At 41.4% G+C, this 18,722-nt stretch overlaps 2 protein-coding genes across 2 annotated transcripts in view; both read left to right on the top strand.

The window, feature by feature from the left end:
* Window positions 1-18,722, top strand: part of LOC146695529 (A-type potassium channel modulatory protein KCNIP2) — a 126,894-nt gene that overhangs the window by 16,682 nt on the left and 91,490 nt on the right. The gene's annotated exons all lie outside the window — the stretch shown is intronic.
* Window positions 1,535-5,145, top strand: LOC146695531 (zinc finger CCHC domain-containing protein 12-like). The gene is made up of 2 exons (XM_085477752.1): window positions 1,535-1,791; window positions 2,338-5,145. The coding sequence occupies exon 2, from the start codon at window positions 2,940-2,942 to the stop codon at window positions 4,587-4,589; it is 1,650 nt and encodes a 549-aa protein (XP_085333878.1). The 5' UTR covers window positions 1,535-1,791; window positions 2,338-2,939; the 3' UTR covers window positions 4,590-5,145.

Below are 18,722 nucleotides of genomic sequence, written 5' to 3'. Positions count from 1 at the left end.
TTTTGTTTATAGTGTCCTCCTTGGTGGAAGCCTAACACTACTGATTTGGCTTAAGGTCATATAGTTAAATGAGTGACAGACAGGCATCTTTCTGCTTCTTTCTGAGTTTTTCCCTGTAAATCCACATTTTAGAGATGATGTTTACATAGAAATTAAAGCAGAAATGTTGCCAGACCTCCTTTTCAAGATGCATCTACTGCACATGAGACAAACACATGAGTTTTTTTTCTCATGTATTCACTTTTCACTCCCCTTTTTTATTTTTCTCCCCCTCTACTTTTATGAATGAGACACATACCAGTAATGAGGCTTTTCCACTCACTCTGCTCTCTTCTGTTCTTCACTCCTCCTCTCCATCCTTCTCCTTTCTCCTCTCCTCCCATTCTCAGAGGTGGGAAAAGTGATTAAAGTGGATATAAAGTTAATGGTTTCATCTCCAGTCCCTGTGCTTGGGTGAGCACAAGTTGTGGGTGTACTGGGCATATTACTGGAAATTCCTGTGTGTGTGTGTGTGTGTGTGTGTGTGTGTGTGTGTGTGTGTGTGTGTGTGTGTGTGTGTGCAGGGGTTGTTTGTCACTAAGGGAGATTTATTCACATTAGCCCTTTAGTTGAGTAAGGGCAGTGCAGTGAATTCTGAATAAGGTCAAATAGTTAAAGAAGTGAAACACAGACATCTTTCTGCCTGTCAGATATTATTTGTGAGAGATGAGTCAGTCTTAAAGTACATGGGAGGAAATCACTCCAGATGAATAATGGAAGAAAATTCTGTATGTATTGTGCTGAGAAGTGACATAAGCAGCACAATATCAACGGGCCATCTGGGATACTTCCAGGATGAACCAATTCTAATGTGACAAGCTTCCTTTTATTATTAATGCTAAGTTTTGAATTTTTTACATAACAATCTGTTAAGAGTGGGCGGCGCCAATGTGAAGAATATGTGAAAAATTATCACACAATAATATTGGTATGATTATATGTTCATATGATGTTACATATAAGCATTTCACACTTCTAATCAGTTTTTAGTTATTTGTTATTTCTCTTTAATTGTTTATCTCTTGCCCTGCCTCTCTTACTTGTCTACACTTTGGAAATTGTTGCAATTTTCCTCATCAAATTGTTTGTGAATCCTAACGTGCTTTTAGAATTGTTTTGCAAGACCAGACACCAGTAATTACCGGGCTGCTGTTTGTGTTAGGTTTTCCATTTGAAAGAAAAAAGTTGCAGATCATAATTTGCCCTCATTGCTTTCAGCTTTTTAAAATTGTGCTAAATTTCAGTTGACAAGGAAACAGCAGGTGTTCTTAGGCCGGAAAAATTAAGTGTAACCCAGTGTTAAAAACGGGATTAAAAGTATAAATATTCATACTCTCACGATGGGAATAAATATTGATAAAAACAAAGTTAATTATAATAAATACTGATAAAAAGCATGTAAACATAAGTTTAATTAATATGTACATATGTATATGTAATGTATAAATGGTGTGGGGGCAGGACTTAGTCCTGTAGAGTGTGTTTGTCAAGATCCACTGAGCGACCAATCATTGGCTGGTCTGACCCTCCCCCAGTCTGTGCGCTGCTCAGACACCTGTGTGCCTTCATGTGCCAGTCAGATACGCCAGAGACACAGACGGTGAAAGATCAGTTTACCCGTGTGGCGAAGAAGCTAGCTGGATAGAGAAAGTCCTTTTTTCGGCAAGAATAATAAGAGTGATACTGTATTCCAGAGGCCGTGAGCCAACGTGAGCACTGTGAAGCCCCGTGTAGCATTTGTTGCTTTGCATGGTAAGTCCCAGGCAGTACACGTGCGCTAGCATAGCATGCTACTTGCCGCTAGCTCTGATGCTAACTTCCGTTAGCCATTTTGCAATGAAAGTGCCTTTTCTGAGGCTAAAGCAATTAGCACTGAGTCTGCTGCACTTTATACGAGATGTTCTTTAAAGGTTTATGTCACATTACTGTGGTATTGATGTATAATGTATGGTTTTGTGCGATGTTATGTTAGCACATGTTCCCTTTTCTCATGGTGCTAATTATAGTTCTGCACAATTAAGTATTAGCAATGTGAAATTAAGTGCCTTCACCTGCACTTAGCTGAAACTTGATAAGTCTCAAGCCAATGTGTATTTTTAATGCACTGCTGAGCTATTTTGTATTATTTTAAATGTGTGTTTCCTATGCACTTTTTCCCTTTGAAATGAGAATAATTTGTTGTACAACATAGAATATTTTGAAAGAAATTTAGAAGCACTACAAGCAACCAGTAGTAATAATAAGTTACAGGCATGATAGCTTAAATGTTGAACTACTGTGTTCTGGCCTGGTCCCCAGGTCAGGTTTTTTCCCTTTGCTTATTTGGATTGGATTGGTTTTGAGGACCTGAGAAGAATCGAGGATCCCTTTTCCAGTACTGGATGGCGAGCCCAGCCCAAAGAGCCGGATGAACTGGTAGATTGTAACCCGACTGGTTACAAACACACTGAGTGACTAGTGAACATTGAAAGACTGAAATTGACTTTAAAAAAGACAATATATCCTTAGGTCGACTATTTGTGGGGTTTATTTTATTTTGTTTTCAAGAAGAGCGCTCTACTTTTGTTAAATGTGCACAACTTTAATAATTGTTAATAAATGCAATTGTGTTTTCTACACCTGTGTACAAGTCCTCTGTTGTTATACACCCTTGGCTCCTACGAATCTAGAACCTGTCTGATCTGGTCCATATTTCCCTTCTGTCCTCGTACTGTGGTTAAAAGTAACTATACTGCCCGGACTACAGGCAAAGAAGGCAAGAAGTAGCACTAACAGGTCTAGTATTGCACCACCAGTGTTACATAAGTAAAAAAGTGGCGAGCCAGCCAGGAGCCTAGAGTGTTGTGTGACAACATTGGAATCCTCTTTGACCTTTGATCAAACGCTCACATACTGTGAAAATGGATTTTGTCGAGAAGTATGCCGTTAAAGTACCAAATGCCATTATTGTTAGCGGTGTTACAGATAGAGATAAAGACAAAGAGGTATTTGAGTTTCTGGAGCAACATGGTACTATTCGTAGAGTACTCGCTGTCGATGATGACTCTTCTGCATTCCACAAAAGTCAGATTGTAGAGTTCGAGTCCGGTGCAGCCGTTGAAATATTAGCACCTAAGCTGCCTTACCTCTTACAGTCTACTGACAATCCAGATGTCAGTTACCACATTCGAGCCTTAACTGACATCTATACTAAGACCGTAGGGGGCAGTGTTACTGAGGCTTACATTAGCAACCTGAAGGGTTTAGCCAAGTTAAGTGGGAAGGATTTCGAAGAAGTGTTGCGGGAGGCCCTATCCACAATAGGGAAGACCATCGAAGCTGCTGAGACAGCTGAGATAAACCCTGAAAATGATGCTGCTGATCAGACTTGCCCTGTGGTAGGATCCACACAACTTGGAGCCTCACCTTCAGTCTTAACTGAACTGCCTCACCCTCCTGAACCCATTCAGGGCGCATTCCAACGCCCCATGAGACCAAACTTGACACCTCAAATGTTGAGTCCAACTGACCTCAACCCACCAGAGGTTCAGAAAGTAGTCGAGCATGTTGTCAAGAGTGTTGAAAAGACATCACGTGCTCACTCTACATTAAGACTCAGAGCTTTCTCTGGCAAGATGCCCAGACCTTACAGCGAAGCGGACTATGAAACATGGCGTTCTCATGTTGACTTGTTGATGGAAGATGCTTCTTTGTCCGAGTTGGATATAACTCGTAAGATTCTTGAAAGTCTCCTTGCTCCCGCTTCTGATGTCATCCGTCCTCTTGGGCCAGAAGCCACTCCTGCAGACTATCTTAACCTTCTGGATTTAGCTTTTGGCACCGTCGAAGATGGTGAGGAACTGTTTGTACGCTTCATGAACACCCTCCAAGATCATGGTGAAAAGCCCTCTGCTTATCTGCTTCGTTTGCAGGTGGCAGTCAATCACACCGTGCGCAGAGGTGGGCTTGAACCACATGAAGTAAATAAGCAGCTTCTTAAACAGTTTTACAGAGGCTGCTGGGATGATAACTTGCTAACGGAGTTGCAATTGGAGCTAAAGCATAAGGAGCCACCCACTTATGCAGAGCTATTGCTTCTCCTGCGTACTGCAGAAAACCGACAAGAAGTTAAAAACACGCGAATGAAGAAACACTTTAGCGCCACGAAACCAAAAGCAGTGTCTCATGAACAGACGGTCACTGAAACAAATGCAGATGTTCGTCAAGCACAGTCAGATAGTCTAGAAGAGCTGAAAAAACAAGTTGCCGATCTAAAAAGCCAATTAGCTGCCGTTGTGAAGCCAAAGAAACAAGCAACACTGAAGACGGTTCGAACAAGGAAACCTGAAAATAAAAAACCTGACCATGCCAAACCTGAAAACTCACCTCCACCCAGCCGCCCCAGTACTAGACCCAAGCCCTGGTATTGCTTCCGCTGTGGGGAAGATGGACATATAGTAGCCACTTGTGAGTCAGAGCCCAATCCTGCCCTTGTAGTTGCAAAACGAAGGGAATTAAGAGTGAGAAGGCAGATATGGGACAGGCAGAATGACCAGCTTTCTTTAAACTAAATTCTGCCTCCGTTGCGGGACAAATGGAGGCTGATGCTTTGTTAACCCGTCCCACCCAGGTTAAACAAAAAGCTTCACCTAAAAAGCGTGCCAGCCTAAAGTCACACACAAGATCAGATTCCTTCGACTTTCCTAAAGGTCTAATTGGTACAAAGAGTACTGCACAAGTGAAAGTTAATGGTCACACAGTGAGTTGTTTGCTAGATACTGGTTCCCAGGTGACTACAGTCCCCGAGTCCTACTATCGTCAGCATTTGTCCTCTCATGAGATTAAGCCATTGTTTGAACTTTTAGAAGTTGAGGGTGCCAACGGTCAGTCTGTGCCTTACTTAGGCTACATTGAACTGCATGTCACTTTCCCAAAGGACTTCCTTGGCATTGAAGCTGAAGTGCCGACACTTGCCTTAGTTGTCCCCGATGTGCGCACAGCTTCTCAGTCCTTAGTGCTAATTGGGACAAACACATTAGATGTACTTTATGAGCTGTACTCTAACACATGCCATGAACTGCAGCTGAACCTGCCATATGGCTATAGGGCAGTTCTAAAAGTTCTTGAGTCACGACACGAACAGTCCAAAGACAGTAGTCTTGGTTTAGTGACGATGCACAACAAAGAGCCACAGTTGATTCCAGCAGGCCAAACTGTTGTTCTAGATGGTGCTGTAGCTGTGTCAGCCGGTAACGGTGAAAAGTCTTTCTTGTTAGAGTATCCACGAATGTCAGCCTTACCTGGTGACATCCTTGTGAAACCTTGTCTCATAGACCTACCTGAACGAGCACCTTACCTTGTTCCAGTTATACTTACCAATGAATCCGAACATGATGTGACAATCCCTCTAAATTGTGTCATCGGAGAAGTCAGTGCATATCAAAGAGTTCTATCTCACGAACACTCAGTGAGAACTCCAAGATCCCGAACTGAGCAGAAGTCAAATGTAACATATAACTTTGACTCTTCCCCTATTAGCGCTGAATGGAAGGAGCGCATAACCAAAAAGCTAAGCCAAATGCCCGAAGTGTTTGCACAGAATGATCTTGACTTTGGAAAGACGGATCAAGTGAAACACACAATCAGATTGTCAGATGAAACACCGTTCAAGCATAGAGCGCGTCCCATACATCCGAACGACCTGGAAGCAGTCCGTAAGCACCTCAAAGAACTGCAAGAAGCTGGCGTGATCAGGGAATCTACCTCTCCTTTCTCTTCACCCATTGTAGTCGTGCGGAAGAAAAATGGTGAAGTCCGCCTCTATATCGACTACAGAAAGCTTAACGCACAGACTATAAAAGATGCTTACGCTCTCCCCAATTTGGAGGAAATGTTTTCCACCTTGATCGGGTCACAATGGTTCTCTGTCCTGGATTTAAAATCTGGGTACTACCAAATTGAGATGGAGGAGCTGGACAAACCAAAGACGGCGTTCGTATGTCCCATCGGCTTTTGGGAATTTAATAGAATGCCCCAAGGCATTACAAACGCCCCCAGCACATTCCAGCGGCTCATGGAGAAATGTATGGGCGACATGAACCTGCGCGAAGTGATCGTGTTTCTCGATGACATCATTGTATTCTCCAAGACACTTGAAGAACATAAGCTTACAATGACCAGCAGCCGTGGAAACTGCGTCATTATCACACTCTTAAGTGTGCTGATTTTTATGGGCTCAACCATGCATACATCCACACACTGCGCACAATGTGTTGTACATCCACAAAACGGCATGATTTTTATTATGCAAATTGCTCTTGTTTGTTGGTTAGCCTTTATTTTAGTATTTAAGGCAACATCACAAAACATGTTTATTTTAAAACAAAAAAATAATGAGATTGATTCATCTGCCAGACTTGTAATTCATTTATGGTTCAGTCAAACAAAAGTAAAAAATAGGACAGCAACCACTTAGTGACTATGATAAATCAGTGGTTGCCTAGTGATCTTTTTTTTTTTTTTTTTTTTGCTGTTGGATATCAACTGGATGTAATTGGAGCAACCAACTGGTTGCCCAGAGGCTGGGCGTACAACCCCATCAACATCTTGGTTGATCTCTTTAAATTGCAACTTGGGTGCAAGCTGTCTCCAAACAATCGCAGTCCGACTCAGACTCACTGCAGTCAGAGAGATTAGCGAATGCTGTGATTGGCAACATGGCAAATTGAGTCAGCCTGTGGCAATGAACACATCTGATATGTGTGTCTTTGCAATAGCGGTTATAGCAGTTATATCATGGTCCTGCAAAAACTGTTACTATTTGTGGAGGAATTTCTGTATTTGATGAGTTACATATCTAAGAGGTTCTGGCTTGACTCTAAATATAAGTATGTTAATATACATTTCTGTGTATGCAGACAGCAACAGATTTGCCATTTTGGCTGCTTTATTACAGTTCTGTCACCATTTTATTACAAAAAAAACTGCCTTTAACTGCCAACTTGACCACATTCAATCACAAATGGATAGCAGACTCCTTCAGTCCTATTTTATTGTCTCTTGACTAGGGATGGGTACCGGTGTCCGGTGCCATGATGGTACCGGTTCTGACATAAACGGTAGTAACCAGACCGAAAAGCAGCGCACATTTCGGTGCTTTATTTCGGTGCTTTTTTTTCGGTGCTTTTTTTTCCTGAGCTGTGATACACTTCTAGCCAATCATTTTACATTTCCCAGGATAGTAGGTGGGGCCAGGTACGTACGTTCAGTTAGAGCAGAGCTACAGATTAAAAATGTCCAAGGCGAAGCGGTCAAAGTCTGGCTGTACTTCACAGCAAAATATGCAAACTCAGCAGCCTGCAACAAGTGCTTTAAGCTGATAATGTGATACTGTCAAAGGAGGTAACACCTCGAATCTCATGAAACACCTGGCGACGCATAGCGTTTTTTTAAAAAGCCAAGAAATGCGCCGTATTTGATAGCTTGCTGCGAGACCTCACACTGTGCACGTTGGGTGGGTTGCCAGTTATCGGACCCGGAGCAACATCCCCCAAAAACCCGAAGAATAGAGTCCTGGCCCCTAGCCCTGCCAGTGTAGCAGAAATGATGAGGATGATGATGGCAGCAGCCGTTCTTCTCTGCGTGAGTCGCTTAATGTTGTTCGAGTGTAATTTACGTTGAGTAGGCTAACCACGTTATTACATTAATGCATGTAAGGGGAACTAGCAAACATGATCATAGCTACATGCGGCTGTCCTCTTGTTTGATGGCAGATACTCCCTTCACCCTGGCCAAAAAGGCTAAAATGACCAAAGAAAAAGTGGGAAACAGCTGAACATGAGAGGTTTTTGGACAAAGTTTGTGTTCTCCATTCTTTAAGCACCGGTTCGAGCACCGTTTAAGCACCGGCACCGTTTCAAAAGTACCGATTTGGCACCGGTATCGGATAAAACCTAAACGATACCCATCCCTACTCTTGACACACCAAAGCTGTTTTGAGGACAACAACTGACTGCGAGTGGTTGCAGACCCGGTCCCCATCTGAGAAACAACCATCAAAAGGCAACAAGATTGCCAGTTTATTGCACGTAGTTGCAGTAACTTTGGTCTCCAACTGGTGTTTTTCCTTGTGCAACTGTAATTTCTCACAATTCATTTAAAGAAAAATGATAGGATCTTAGAATGTATGCATTTTATTTATGTAAAAAAAATATTTTATGATCAGATGTTAGTATCAATTATTGCACTATAGCTTGAAAAATTAGTAAGTAGATAAAATTATGAGCCATTTTCATCATTATAATGATTATCATATGATAATGATACACTAAACTGTGTAAATAACTTGATGTGGTCTTTTAAAAAAAGCTTATTCAGTTTTCGTCTCAGTGGTTGTTAATTTGTACTTTGTGGGCTTATTATACTAAAAATTTCAGAGCTATGAGTAAAGGAGATCAAAGATTCCCGGTCTCCTACAAGTGAGAGAAAGTGCCCACACGCGCACTCGAGAGACACCGATCTTGTGATCTTCGTATAAAATCTCAAAACGGGAACAAGTTGCCCGGCCTCAGATTTTGTATCTGATGCACACTCATTTCTATCAAGGATCCTAGAAAAAAAGGCTTAGGTGTAATCAGATTTGATCAGGGCAAACACACATCGCCACACTCATGGGCAGAAGCAATTTAATAAGCTCAGAAACGACCCTGTAGGTCAATTCTTCGAGGAAAATGAAATAACTTCAAACCTGGAAGGCACTCGCATCATCTGGTCTTGTACTGTATCTGCTTCAATAGGCAGAAAATCAAATAAAAGTTTTATAGATTAATGCGGCATCCATTTAAGGAGTAGAATGAGGTTCCAGCTGTCAGTCAATTGAGGTGCAGCAGACACAACACGCACGCAGAAACACAAACCCACATTGGAGGTGAGACTGATGCCTGCTGATCTGTTGATTCAGAACTATAATGCCACAGCTGCTCTCTGTCATCATCTCCAAGCAGCTGGAAAGATGCTCTATCACTGTTCTCCTACCTCTTAGTCTGGCTTTGTATGAGTATAACGCTTATGGGAAATATTTTTAGCTTCCCTCACCTTTTGTCCTTGAATGAAGTGCCAAATCTCAAATAATGAGGTGGGCCTGGTTGTTGCATAAAATGTAATTGACATTCCTAATGAACTGTTTTGTGTTTGTCTTTTTTTCTTGAAGCTTAATGATACAGCGAAGGAGGATTTAAATCCAGTATGCGACAGATTATATCACCCTGTTCAAATATTTTAATATACCAGTCCCAGCCCTGGTACTAGTCTAAATTATATTGGTAACAATGTCAGTTATTTTCTCTTAACTGCTCCAAACCTAACTCAGTTCCATTGCAGAAGCCTTAGAAAAGAGTCAATGTTGGAGTTAAAAACCTAAAAATAGAAATGATTTGTTAGGTTTTATAAGGCATTTGTTTCTAACTTTCCAACACTTCCAGCAGCTCCTTAAAAAATTACTGTCAAACTCTCATTTGAGCTAAGTTCTGCTTATTTTGCATCATGCAGCTTGACAGTGGATAATGAGGTGCACTATACACCAATTGTTTTTGCTTCAGTTTGGGGATTTGGAGACAACTGATTATGTCTTGATGAACCACCACTGTTGGTAAAGTGGGTCAAAATGTATTTGGGCAGCTGCTAATATACTAGCTTTGTTACCCAAATATAGGCCATGTGTGGGAGGTAGAGAAGTAAATGGAGGTCTCTGGGTTTTAGGGGGAGTGTGTTTTGGGGAAAATATGGGGAGCTGTCAAAATGCTTCCAACCTTAGTACTGCTACTAGTCCTGCTGCTCTCCTCTTGAAGGAATGTTTTCTATGAAATCTCTATGGGAACTTTACATTAAGGATGAATCACGTTGACATGTGCAGCCACTATAAGCCTCGTTGCCGACTGCATGCATTGTACATTTGGGTTGTTTTGTATATTTGTGCATTTGAGTCAGTGACAGACACTCTGTTCCACCTGCGAGGGGAAACTATGCGTCTTCCTCTTATTCAGTTCTCCATCTTCCGTGTTTTAAGTGAGACAGTGACAGAGACAAACACACAGCAGAGCTTGTGACAGATTTTGAGTACAGTATGTGTGGTATGCCTTCAGCAGAGACAGAGAGGAAACAAAAAAAACAGACAGGTGTGTGTTCCACTTTCCCGAGTCTGTTTCTCCTGCTTCACGCTATAGCAGCAGAGATGAATTTGTCCCACTATGTTTCAGTAGCTTCTTAAACAAGCTTCTGCTCCCCCATTCACTTAGCTTTGAGTTTGATAGGCAGACTAAAGATAGAATGGAACAATGAGTACCGCACTACCGCTCTGCTCTAATAAGCAATGATTGGTACTTCGTTGCCTTTTTAATGGCTCAAACTTTAAAATGACGAGTTTATACGCTTTGCTCTTACTGCTCATTACTGATTATGCACGATGCCATTTTCTTTCCATAATGAAGAGAATTGCTTATCATTAGGCATCCTGTATTTATTACACCTTAGTTCATAGCTAATTTACCACAATAATTTGTGACATTTTCATGCAATTAAAAATGTTTTCTTTTAATGTCTTGTGTAGACTATAGAATCTGGTATCTTTGGGCAGCCAGTATGATCAGCTAAAAATCGCCATGCCTGATAAGACATGATTGGGCACAATTTCAAAGCTATCACTGGAAATTCAAAAAACACCTTTGTAATGAAAAGCAGTATCTCATGGCATTTTTAATGTGTGGGTGTGTGCAGAGAGGAGGAAAGTGATGAAAGGCTTCGGCAGCTGCTCTTACTACCCTGATGGTGCGTGCGATAAGAAGAAAGTATGACGTTTAGAAGAGAAAGACACATTGAGAGGACTTGATGAATACTGTAATGGTCGTTGTTCTCTTGTGGTTCCAAAATAAAATGATGCATCTTTAAGAATTTGATAAGCCTCTGAAATGCAGATAACAACAGTTATCTCCCATTTGTTAGTCAAAGCGCAGTAGGAAATCCTCCTCCCCTCTGCTTCCCATCTCCTTCAGCATCCCTCTCCCCTCTGCTGAATTTGCAACCTGCATTGTGGCAGGAATGATAGGGAAGCTATGACAATAATCCCCTCGCCTCTGCTCTCATCCTCACCTCCTCTATCATCCTCCTCTCCCTCCAGCCTGCACGACTAAGAATGTTTTCTGTCACAAGGAGACAGCTGCTGTGTCGGAGTGTCAAAGTATAGGTTTCCACTCAACTCGCTCAAGTGGGAGCGCTTTTCCCATTGTATTATAGATGTTAGATATGCTCTGGTGCAGACAGAGATTTTGTGTTCACATAAATGCATAAAGACATAACCAAGCGTAGTTTTGCAGGTTATGTTTTCAGCCTCTGTTTCAACATCATCTTCTTTTGTTGACTTTGCTACCTATGTGTTTACCTGCAACATCCTGAAAACACACACAGACATCACTGAAGCCATCTGATTTAGAATGCATGCACATTCGTCATAGACTGACGTGCAAATTGTGTGAGATGAATGAAGCCTTAACATGGGTGAAAATTTCTATCAGACTGCCAAACTGAACTTCAGATGAACTTTGTGCATTGCACTTTCTCCATCTCCCTCCGTACCTGTTTTTCTTTCTTTCTTTTTTCTTTTTTCCGGGACACGTCGTTCGTGATACGCAATCGAGCCACTTCTTGTTATCGACTTCTTTTATGTGTGAGTCATACTTGAATTGTTCGACAAATGGGGGGATTTTTCTTGCCAGATTTTGTTTTCTGTCTTTTTTCCTGTGTCTTTCTGACCTTGTTGAAGTTCGGCCTTTTGAGTGTCGCTCTTTGAAAAAGTTATAGACAGATGGGAAATACAACTGTGTAATGGCACTGGCTAATGGCCCAATATGAAAGAACGATTTCAAACACCCGCCCACATGAACACATACACACAGACATGTAGACATTCTTGTGTAGATCTTACAAAACTGTGACATTTCTCTGCTGTACACCTCGCTCTCTCCTCACCTCCTCTCCTCTTCTCTTCGCTCATCTTCTTCTCCTCTGTTCCTATTCAGCTGTGTCCTGATGGGGCAGCCTGTTTGTCTTATCGCCCTTTGCCAGCTGTGGTTTGGATTGGGGATCTAGGGGTCTCTTCTTCCCTCTAGCTTTCCCAGCACTAAAAGACAGGGGGACAGTGATTTGGCATGCTTCACATACCCTCATAAACAATTAAACCACGCTTTCAGGCGCACAATGACACACAAAAACTGTCAGATAGTAAGCAAACACACACATCCATGGAGCTCATCCAGATTTCATGGCTACAAGTTGTGTGGACATTATGGGGAAAAAATACTAATGAGGAAATATTGTCCACCTGATTTCAGCTGGTCTTTCCCCGTTAAATTGTCATTAGATGTTCTCTTTGCTATATTTTGCAATGCCACCTGCCTGTGGCTGTTAATGATTACAGCCAGCCTCTATTCCCCCATTCTCCTCACTAACTTAAACATCTTAATGAACCACCTGTACTGTGTGTGTGTGTGTGTGTGTGTGTGTGTGTGTGTGTGTGAGGTACCATAGCTGCTGGAGGGTTGCCCCCTGTATGAGCCAATTATCTTTACTTACTTCTTTCCTAACAACTTCTTTGAAATCAACACAGAGGAGGTGGAACAGAGATAACTCTGGCAGCAACAAGTAGCACATATGCCAGAGTGTTTGTGCAAGAGATCAGAAGCTCGAGCCAATCACTGAGATGATTTTGGCAAAGAAGAAAAAAATCATTGTGCCAACTTGCCCTCCATTCAGGACTTCAGCCGTCACGCCCTGGACACAACCTGTTCCAGCTCCTCCCATCTGGTAGGCACTACAGAGCTCTGTACACCAAAAAAAACCAGACATCTGTACAGTGTCTTTCCATCACTTATTTATTCCATAATTTACTCCAACAGTTTTGCTCTCTGTACCATTGTACCAGTGCACATATAAACACGCTGTACATGTTGCTTTTGTCTGTTTTTAGAGTAAGTAGAGAACAAAGACAAAAGCACAGTCTGGATCCTTTTATGTTTTTGGCTGTAGCTCAGGGGTAGAGCAGGTCATCTACTAATCGAAAGGTTGGCGGTTTTGATAGTTAGCTGTCTGTAGCTTATCCAGCAGCAATAAAAAAAAAAAAAGAAAATGATAAACCATAGCAGATTTCCTGCTAAGCCTGCCATAATTGACATGATTAGACAGTCTCTTTCCCTGTCTATGTTGCAACTGTTGCTCAGCCGTAGTTGCATTAATGAGTAGCTGAGAGCTTATCACATTGTAACACCTTAAAGGAACTTAATCAGAGACAGATGAGTATAAATGTAAGTCAGTCAAAACCAGCATAATATCTATATTGATATTGCCTCATGTGACTGTATTTAAAGGAGGGGAGCTCATAACGATGCTGCAGATCAGCATGATACTTTTCAGGGTTAACAAACAGTTTTTAAATATAAAGCTTTGATAAAACCAAAGTAAAGTATCTATCCATCACAGAATGCATCTGGGGGGAAAAGATAAGCATCTAGCAATCTACAAACTGAGATATTTTAGGCTTATTTTTTGCCACTAGGGGGCAGCCCATGAAACTCTTAAATAAGATGAAATGGTAAATGTCACTCTTTTAGTTTTATTTTAATTTTCTTTCACTTCTTTTCTAAAAGTATCTTGTCCAAATAGCCTTTGGCTCATGGACGACTGGAGTTCCAGCCCTACGATTAGTGATAACCCGCTGCACCATTTGAACCATGCTGCCCCCGAGTGACCAGATATTGCCTAAAGCAACTTTACCACTCTGTTGGATTGTGTTCAGTAGGATGTAACAGATTGATTAGAAAAAGCAACTTTTCACCGACGCAGGTTAGTAATTGGACTGTCTTTCAAGATTTTCCTCAGACACGCTTCCCCAGCCCTCCCTAATTAAACCCACACAATCCTCTGACAGTTTCTTATCACTTCCGCTGTACTCTGGCCTTTTCTAATAAAAGTGAAGTCTTAACAGGTAGTGGTGGCAGTGTAGGGGACAAAAATGCCTTTATTTATGCTGCTCTTCACGTCGCTTTCTAATTATCTGAATACCAGGGGCAGCGGTTCCTATCCACAGGAGTCTCTGTTTAATAAACATAATTCATTCCCTTTGTTTCTTTCTACTACTACATGTGGCCACTGTGTTTGCCCTGTTTTTGTCAAACTGTGGCCCAGCTTGTTGTTGTCATTTTAAAACCTACTGGGATGTGTATTAGTATTTATTTTTTCGTTGTATTCTTGGACATCAAGTACCTGTCTTTCGTTTTACTGGAATTTTTATTTGACATGAATACTTTTCTCAGTAATTGCTTTTTGTATTCAGAGAGACATTTCATCCACACATAGTCCAATGGCTGGCCAAAATCCAGCAGTATTTAATACTTTGACTTGCTGACACGTCACACAATCTAATTCCATCTCTTGGACTTTTTCATTGCTCCACAACAAATATTAGTCATAGGATGCTATCAGACATACTGTGTGTATTTGTGGTCTCTCCATGCTGACGGTATTGCCAGGATTTTAATGTCTCTGAGGTCTTTCTAAGATAAAGGTCATTCCAACAATTAACCTTGTGTGATGAGTGAGGGAGCAATGCAAACAACAGCAATGCAGTCCCTCAGTAACAGGTACACTTAGAGTTGCTCAACAAACAGAGGATCACATCCAATCAAGAGTGGAAATCCCCCCCCCCCTCTCTACTCATAGGCCTATTCTGGTCCTACAGCGGGGATCTCATTCCAGTTACTGTAGATGTGTGTGGAAAAACTGCAAAGGGAGGCGTCCAGGAGGCTGTGAAAGAGCAGGAACTCTACTCAGAGATCCATTCAGATATCTGAGGTCGTCACCCTATCTCTAAAGCTGAGCACCGCCATCCTATAGAGCAGCGGTCCCCAACCTTTTATGCACCGCGGACCGGTTTATGTCTGACAATATTTTCACCGACCTTTAAGGTGTCGCAAATAAATACAAAAAAATAAAACCAGTACCGCTAAAAAGAAAATTTATTCATAACACATGGGGAAAGACCCAGGGAAACCAAGTTGATGATAAAAATGATTAAAAAAATTAAGATAAAAACTGATAAAAACCCTGAAAACCATAAATCGAGCCTCAACTGTCACGGGCCGAGAGATGATGGTTGAATTATGGATCAGTTGATATACTAAATACAAACCTTTGTTGTGCCTCAGCACACCATTCAACTCAACAGTGCAGCATAATGCCCACATTACTGCAGTGGAAGCACCAGTAAGTCTCCCTCAACCCAAAGGGAGCCATCCATCATTTCGCAATGGAGAATAATGGGCTGTAAACCTGCGGCCAGACCCCAGTCCAATCAGATGCATCTGAACAGCCCATATCTCTACTTTGCAACACATGAGTTGCTGGACACCACAGGACACCTCCAATAATCATGCTCCAATAGAGCTGTTTTTATGGCACATAAAGGAACGACACAATATCAGGCTGATGGTTTTAGGTTGGATTCTTATGCTAGTATCATTGGCTTGAATTTTAACTGTCCAATAGGTTGTAGAGTCAGTAGCTAGATGATCATATTCTTAACATGCATCCGAATAGCTGATTCAATCCATGCGAAAGCCAGCAGAACAGAACAGATGTGCCTCCTTCAAGCTCTCTAAAGGACAGTGCAGTCACAGCCACAGCAGTTCACTTTGTTATTGAACACCTGCTGGGCTGTTACAGCGATCTGGCATGCAGTTCTCTGGGGTATGTAGGAGCTGAAATCTGTCAGGGGTTATTTATTTATTTAAGGAGAAAATCTGATGTGAAAATGAAGACACTTGGAGGAAATTATACTGAAACTAAAAAAAAAGAAGAATCTATCTATAGATTTAGCTGTTTCTTTTTTTGCCACAACAATAAAAGTGACCATATTTGGATGAGAAGGTGAAGTGCTTAGTTATCAGGAAATACTACCAACTTTGGTTAGCAACTACACTGTCTGGGTGCATTACTCAGTCTCATTTATCTGCTAATTAATGCTGGATGGATAGATGGATGGATGGACGTCTTTAGTGGGCTGTATTATAAAGCAGGCCATATTAATATTATAACTATTTGTCAGATAATTTCATTTAAGAGCCTCAATAGCACAGGCACAGTGTAAAGGTCCAGTTCAATGACTTAAATAGAGGGGGTAGAACCAAACAGACACCAGCTGTTTACAGATGCCTCTCAACTATCAAACAAAGCAGCCAAACCACTAACTTAAGCCTTAGCAAAATCCGGCGATATGGGGTTGATTAAATCAACCCTGTATAGCTGTTATAAATGGGGAAATATCCCACAGAGACAAAGCCATTTTTCTACCAGGCTATAAATAGACTTTTTATTGCTGTTAAGTTGGGCATTTTAACATTGAAGAGATTGAAACAAAATACATCTTTATTCTGGATCTCTATCTTTGCCCGTGCTTTCGTCTCAATGATCTGTTCCCATGTGTCTCTCCTTGCGTTCTGTGTTTCCCCAGTCTGTTACGTGTGCGTGTTTCTATGTTCTGTCGTCAAGCTTGTGTTGTTATGTCTACGTTCCAGTGTGTTTCCTGTTTTATTTTGAAAGTCTTGTATAGCCAGGGTGTTGTTAAAGCTGAGTGTCTGCCAACCCCAGCCAAGCAGCTAGAGTCTGATCTTCAATGCACAGCAAAAGCAGTGATGAGCAGTTGCTTCCATTTCTATCTGTATATATTTTTCGTAGACTCAATTTGGTGATCTCTTAGAAATCTCTTTGGGCAGGTTTTCATCATTGCTTTGTGTTGCTGGCTTTGTGCTCATAATTAAACTGTAAAAGCAAGATTGTATGTGTGTGTTTATTAGGATAGGTATGTGTCAGCATGTTGGACTGTAGCCTGTAGTTTATATTAAGTGGTAATTATGTGACAGTGTCTTTCAGGCCATGTTGTGAATAATGCAAAAGTAAATTAATGAGTAGTGTAGCAAATTACTCTCTCTGGGGAGTAATTTAGTAATGTACTTTTAAGAAAAGTGATGAGTCATGTGTAATACATTCCCTTTTTTGCAACACTCCTAACACTGGTTATATAAAAACTTTCATTTTCTTTTCTATTGTCTCTTGTACAATATTTATGTGAAACTGGGGAATGGATCCAGTGGAAATAAATATTTGATGGAACTTGAATGGTTATTTAAAAAAAAAAATGTAGTTGAAGACGTTTTAGTATTTGTAGGTCACATCAGTGTTGTGACTTACTGTTCACGAGCATGATGTATAACTCTTGTTTTATTTAACTTGCCCTATTATTTAATTTTATTTTGTTTGACAACACAATATATTGTAGATTTCTGAATGTGCTGTCTCAGCGTAATTTCATTGTTGCTCCGATTTAAGAGCTTACAAATCTTCCTGTATAAATAACTTAAGATTCAAACACAGAATTTATACAAACCAAACAAACCTTTATTTCCGCAAGCAAAAATCCAGTAGGCAGTAAAGTCCAGAAACCAGAATAGAGACACACAAGGGAAGACCAGTTGGAGCAAACATGATGGCAAAAAAAATGAGGGAATACAAAGGCTATAAAAACACACACAAGGTAATCTGAGCGATAGTAAACACCAGGGACATACAGTGGGGCAAAAAAGTATTTAGTCAGCCACCGATTGTGCAAGTTCCCCCACCTAAAATGATGACAGAGGTCAGTAATTTGCACCAGAGGTACACTTCAACTGTGAGAGACAGAATGTGAAAAAAAAATCCATGAATCCACATGGTAGGATTTGTAAAGAATTTATTCGTAAATCAGGGTGGAAAATAAGTATTTGGTCAATAACAAAAATACAACTAAATACTTTGTAACATAACCTTTGTTGGCAATAACAGAGGTCAAACGTTTACTATAGGTCTTTACCAGGTTTGCACACACAGTAGCTGGTATTTTGGCCCATTCCTCCATGCAGATCTTCTCGAGAGCAGTGATGTTTTGGGGCTGTCGCCGAGCAACACGGACTTTCAACTCCCGCCACAGATTTTCTATGGGGTTGAGGTCTGGAGACTGGCTAGGCCACTCCAGGACTTTCAAATGCTTCTTACGGAGCCACTCCTTTGTTGCCCGGGCGGTGTGTTTTGGATCATTGTCATGTTGGAAGACCCAGCCTCGTTTCATCTTCAAAGTTCTCACTGATGGAAGGAGGTTTTGGCTCAAAATCTCACGATACATGGCCCCATTCATTCTGTCCTTAACACGGATCAGTCGTCCTGTCCCCTTGGCAGAAAAACAGCCCCATAGCATGATGTTTCCACCCCCATGCTTCACAGTAGGTATGGTGTTCTTGGGATGCAACTCAGTATTCTTCTTCCTCCAAACACGACGAGTTGAGTTTATACCAAAAAGTTCTACTTTGGTTTCATCTGACCACATGACATTCTCCCAATCCTCTGCTGTATCATCCATGTGCTCTCTGGCAAACTTCAGACGGGCCTGGACATGCACTGGCTTCAGCAGCGGAACACGTCTGGCACTGCGGGATTTGATTCCCTGCCGTTGTAGTGTGTTACTGATGGTGACCTTTGTTACTTTGGTCCCAGCTCTCTGCAGGTCATTCACCAGGTCCCCCCGTGTGGTTCTGGGATCTTTGCTCACCGTTCTCATGATCATTTTGACCCCA

The sequence above is a fragment of the Copadichromis virginalis genome, linkage group LG13, assembly GCF_057382275.1.
Source record: "Copadichromis virginalis isolate Kocher_CV1m ecotype Utaka linkage group LG13, C_Virginalis_male_GT1.1, whole genome shotgun sequence".
Taxonomy (NCBI): Eukaryota; Metazoa; Chordata; class Actinopteri; order Cichliformes; family Cichlidae; genus Copadichromis; species Copadichromis virginalis.
This window is presented reverse-complemented; position numbering and strand designations above follow the sequence as displayed.